A 5,901-nucleotide genomic window follows, 5' to 3' on the forward strand; every position below is an offset into this window, starting at 1 on the left:
ATGACACTTACATATAATTTCTAAGAAACCAAGAATTCCAACACAAGAACGCACCTTAAAACTAAATATATCGTAGATTTAATTAACAATTGTGTTAATAAAAAATTTCATCTGAAGCAATACAATCTATAATTTCGCAGTGATTCGGCTTAAAACCCACTGATACATAGTCGTTTGAATGAAAATACTCATATGATCCTCCGAATTCTTGTAGACATTATGAATCCTACATCTACAATTCTCGCCATACAAATATAAAAAGAAAATACAAACTCAAGAGAAAAATCATCATCACAAGAATGGAAATCATGATTACCATTTCAAGTTATGTTCAATGTCTTTGATTTGGTATTAATCCACGTAATACTCCATTTTTTAAGGGAAGAACCACATTAATAAATAAGTGGATTTAACTCTTCAAATTGTCAATTCGATCAGAAGTCAATTTTTTACTTGTGTGACAAATAAAGATATTTCTACAACGATATTTTTTTTTTTTAAAAAGCAAATTTTATTATAAATCGACAAAGTATATTCTCATCAAAATCTCAATCATGGTGGGTCTATTTAATTATTTACTTTTTTTTTTCCGTAAATGAGTGATGGTGGACTTATCTACGATGAATTTGCTATTAAAAGCCCAAAAGTATGTATTTTCAATTTTGGTGAGACCAAAAGAAATACTTTGTAATAAGTTTGGAGAGAAAATTCCCTTGTGAAACGAAAAAAAAAAAATGTGGGAATTGAAATTGGGAATAATATTATTGGCAATGGAAGGAATAAGTGTAAGTACAAATACATTAAGCAAAGCAGCCATGGCTAAAGGAATGAGCAACTATATCTTCACTACTTATACTCATGGTATCTCTCTCTTCTTTCTTGCTCCCTTGGCTTTCTTTTTACACAGGTACGTTATCGATCATTCCATCAAGAAACTCGTCAATTACTACCTCTGTTCGGATTTAGTTGTCATATTATTATTTATCGAGATTTTTTTTACTGCATATGAACAGAAAAACTCCACCTCCTCCCATTGGATGGTCTATAATAATGCACCTTTTTCTCCTTGGAGTTCTCAAGTTTGTATTTTTAATCTATGTTTCTCTTCTATGGTTGATCAACTTAATATTGAAATTAATGATATAATGATTATTTAGATTATTCTGATCTTCAAAATTATTGAAAATATGTATTAAAAATGCAGTTGTGGATGCTCCATCTTTCTATTTGTTGGAATACGATATAGCTCACCAACTCTTGCATCGGCGATGAATAATCTTTCCCCTGCTTTCACATTCATCATAGCCATTATTTTGAGGTAATTAATTTCGAATATTTGATACATTCTAGCTAATTGCGTATCTTTGGTTGGGTAGAACATCTTTTTCATGACTAACAACATTATGGCATACTAGTATTCTTGCTTAAAGTCATTACTTTATTTGCCACAGTATTCTTTGTTTACTTTTTTCCTTTGCTTGTTTAGTTCGTTTAATTTTTCTTAGTCTATTGCTTGTGTTCAACTTCTACCCCTCCACGGACCATGGCTCTATCTCACCCAAAAAAAAAGTTTTATACCACGTATAAACTATAAAGTACTAGCATGGAGTATTTCGTATATAACATTCATTTTCATTGGTAAGTTGGTGCGAAACTCACCTTTTGACTTTGAGATCATGAGTTCGTGTCCAACCAACCAGGGGCGGAGCTAGAAAATTTTTATTAGGGGGGCCATACTTAAATAGTATATGTACTAATTTTTGTAATGTCAAAAAGAGTGAGACCAATTCAAGTATTAAAAAGAAAATTTAAAAAAAAAAACTAAGTAATGAATATATTTGAAAAAGGGATTCTAATGTTCTAGAGTAGTGATATAATCTATTTTAATACGAGATAGTAAAAGAAGTAAAACATTAGTAGTTTTAAAAAAAAAAAAAAAAATTAAAAAATGCAAGGGATGAGGTTTGAACTTGGGATCTTGGAATTGACTATAACTCACTTATCTACCAACTGAGCTATGGTATAACTAACATAACATACTGCAACAATTAATAGATAATTTAAACCAAGTGGGAGGCCCTAGCCCACCCTTGGTTCTGCCACTGCAACCAACTACATTTGCTTGGGAGTAGGGGGATTCCCTCATCCCCCTCTATTCTCAAAATCTCAAGAGTTGATCTACAGAGCTAAGTTAGTTGTACCTGTAAAAGATGTCACTTCAGCAGAGTCCTTCCTTCATCTTACCTTTAATAAAGGAATAAATAGTAGAAAGTTATAGTCAAAGTATGCTACATATATATAAATTAAATTATTGTAAATTAGTCAACCTTATTTAATTTTTCATTGAATTGATGGTTTTTCAAATATATGTAGGATGGAGATGATAAATTTTAGTGCACGAAGTAGCACACTTAAGTCGATTGGAACAATAGTCTCAATCATTGGAGCATTCATAGTGACATTCTACCAAGGACTACCAATCATATTTTTCTCTTCACCAAATAAGCTATTGCTCCACTCCTTATTTGAAACTCAACCAAATTGGGCCGTTGGAGCGCTGTTGCTTGCCACTAGTAGCATTTTTCTGTCCCTCACTTATATTGCAAAGGTAAGATAATTCAATCTTTACACGTTATTAGGTATGACAAATGGACAATATTAAATAGATATCCGCTAATCCGCTCTACATGTTTTAAATAAATGGATAAAAATTTGAATTAAATGGATGAGAAGTGGGTGACGGATGAAACGGGTGATGGATCGGATCGGATGCGGATGCGGATGCAGATGATATTTTATTTCACCCGCTAACCATCTTCCTACTCGTTTAACATATATTTAAATTTTTATCTAAGAATTTTAATAATAAAATATAAAATGTGCAAGATTTTTTTTTTTGTTGCAAATTAATTTTTTCAAACTTCCTCAAATTTTAAAAAAAATAAAAATTAATTTTATCAAACAACATGTTTTATAGTTTCTTTTTTTTTATTAATAAAAAAAATACGAAAATTAGACTTTATGTGAAGTTTTTTCACTTTAACTACTTCAACCATTAATCATTTGCTCAACACCCATTTCATAATTCATTTGCATATGATGGACGAACGGATATGGATGATGGGTGAAGCGGATGACGGGTGAATATGGATGAGCGAATGGAATAATGGATGAATGCGGATGAGCTCCACCTGCTTCGAATCAGATCCATTGTCATCTCTACGCGATACACACATACACTAAAACAAAAATAGGCTTTTAGATAATTATTACTCTCTATGTACCTATTTTTTGTGCCATTTGACTTTTTATAGTTTCAAGACACATTTTAAAACGTATATACCTTCATTTTTATACGCATAAAAATTATAAAACTTGATATTAATAAACTATAATGAGACAAATTTAACAAAACCGCACATGACTATATTATCTCTTGTTGATTAATGAAAATTTATGGTTATAGTTTTTGAAGTTTGACCCATTTTTTTACACTGAGGCAAAAAAATAGGGTTAGATGAAGTAGTTTGTAAGTTTGTATCATATGAAGTATACCATTACAAGTTTTTTTTTTTTTTTTTTTTTTTTTTTTTGGCTCTTCACACCTTTTAATGATGACATTTTACAGTTTTATCCCCTATACAACACAAAAGGGCATATTTTTGCATACATGAATTCTTAAGTTTGCCAATTGCAATCTCATTTTTTCACTCGCTCTATCATTTCTTTTTTAAAATCTTGTGTAAAAAACGTGTTACTTACAATACAATAAGGAACAAAGGTAGCTAGTAATTATAGTATTTTTCTTTGTGTAAAAAACATGTTAATTACAATGTTTTTTTCAGACTTGGATTGCTAGAGATTTCCATTCAGAGGTGCTAATAACACTAATAAGCTGCTTCTTTGAGACAATAGTGGCAGCAATCGTTACTTTGATTGCAGAAAATGATGCAAGTGTTTGGACACCAACCATTAATATCGAAATGATTGCTATTCTCTTTGGGGTAATAATTCAAACTTATAGCAAAATCATCATGTTAATAATCTTCCTAATTAAAGAACCAAATTAAATTAACAAAATTAATACTAATTGGTGTTCGTTAAAAATGATATTTTAACAGGCTTTCGATGTTGGTATAGTAAATACCGTGAATACTTGGGCATGCAGAGTTAAGGGACCAGTTTTTGTGGCTATGTTTAAGCCACTTCAAATGATTATTGCTGTTATCTTGGGTGTTTCTTTTCTAGGAGATGTTCTTCATGTTGGGAGGTACAATCACTAATTTTTTTCAAATTCAACTATTTCAACTTATTATTACTTAGACGTTAAATGGGTAACATAAAAGAGGTTCCCGTCCTAAATTAGGTAAGAGATCATAAGACGTAACAATTGCTGGATACCCCTTTTAAAATGGAAACACCTTTTTAAATTGATCCTATTAATAGTTTATTTTTATAGTTTATATGTACCGACATGTGACAATTGTCTAAAACACTATAGATCTTATAATAAAAAACGTGTATCTAATTAATCTTTCTAAGCTTATATCCTGTGACATACTTGGTACAATGTATCATAGTGAAATGCTGAACTATGAAAAAAATGTTTATCATACAGTGTTATTGGAGGAATAATCATAGCTTTGGGATTCTACACCGTAATGAAGGGGAAAGCCGAAGAAGAAACGTTCAAGGAAATTGATGAGAATAGATGCAATGAAGAGGAGATATGTTCTCATAAAGTCCCTATGTTGCAGAACAGAAGCATAGATGCATAAAAATTACACAAGGTTATCCAATTATTGAGTGATTCAATATTTCAATTTAATGTTTGGTCAACAAGTGTAGCAAATTGTTCCTACAAAAAAAAAAAAAAAAACACTAGTGTAGCAAACTGTAATTAACCACAAAATTGCATTATTTGTGACCAAATAAAGGGTAATAGTTTTTTTTTTTTTTTTTTTTTTTTTTTTTTTTTTTTTTTTTTTTTTTTTTGGTGCAAACGAGGGGTAGAGCCCCGGGAACTAAAACAACACTAGTAGAAAAATACAAAAGGCCAACTGTTCAAAACCCCCTTATGCCATCGGTTTTGAACCGGTGTGCATTTGGGGGGTGGCAATAGCTTCTTTAAAAGCCACCGGTTCAAAACAAACCGGTGGCAAAACTATTATTGCCATCGGTTAACCAGTGGCATTATATATTATTGCCACCGGTTAATACTGAATTCCCGCTTCTTTTTTTGTTTTTTTGTTTATATTAAATTTAATGCCACCGGTTAATCGGTGGCAATTCTCCCATATAATTTTTTTTATTATTCACTTGAAATACCAAACAATCAAACAAAAAAAAAAAAAATTCCAACATCAAAATATAAATCGAATATCATATTATCATTCAATATATATAATCGCAAACTTACAACATATAATCAAAAAAATAATTTACAATATAAATCAATATAATTGAAGTATCGAACAATTACAACATATAAATAAATAAAAAATACAATATAAATCAAAAAAAAAAATTACAACATCAAAAAAAAAAAAAAAACCATACAACATCTAAATCAATATTCCTAAAAAAAACCATAGTGCATGAGTAACAAAAGTTGTAACTTAAATGGCAATGTGGCAAACATTTGTCTTGGATTTCGTAAATAATAATTTTTTAATTATGTTGAGTTGTATGGCATGTAACGATTGCACACGAGTGACGGAGCGACGACGTTTGAATTTGCAGATGAAGGGTAACTATGAGCGATGGAGCAACGGTGTAAGAATCTGCACGTGAAGGGTAAAAACGAAGCCTGATAAGACATTGGATCAACAACCTGGAGCAAACCTTGAGGAATTTCGATCACCGCCAAATTTTGAGTGTTCACTAAGAAAGCGACGGGAA

The 5,901-nt window shown here is 30.9% G+C and overlaps 1 protein-coding gene across 1 annotated transcript; it reads left to right on the forward strand.

Moving 5' to 3' along the window:
- Window positions 1–605: 605 nt before the first annotated feature.
- LOC145558266 (WAT1-related protein At3g28050-like) lies at window positions 606–4,931 on the forward strand. Its single transcript, XM_081619491.1, has 7 exons — window positions 606–907; window positions 1,014–1,079; window positions 1,205–1,318; window positions 2,374–2,608; window positions 3,846–4,004; window positions 4,122–4,270; window positions 4,619–4,931. The coding sequence occupies exons 1-7, from the start codon at window positions 735–737 to the stop codon at window positions 4,776–4,778; spliced, it is 1,056 nt and encodes a 351-aa protein (XP_081475617.1). The 5' UTR covers window positions 606–734; the 3' UTR covers window positions 4,779–4,931.
- Window positions 4,932–5,901: the final 970 nt, after the last annotated feature.

The sequence above is a fragment of the Chenopodium album genome, chromosome 1 (genome assembly GCF_948465745.1).
Source record: "Chenopodium album chromosome 1, dcCheAlbu1.1, whole genome shotgun sequence".
NCBI classification, from domain to species: Eukaryota; Viridiplantae; Streptophyta; class Magnoliopsida; order Caryophyllales; family Amaranthaceae; genus Chenopodium; species Chenopodium album.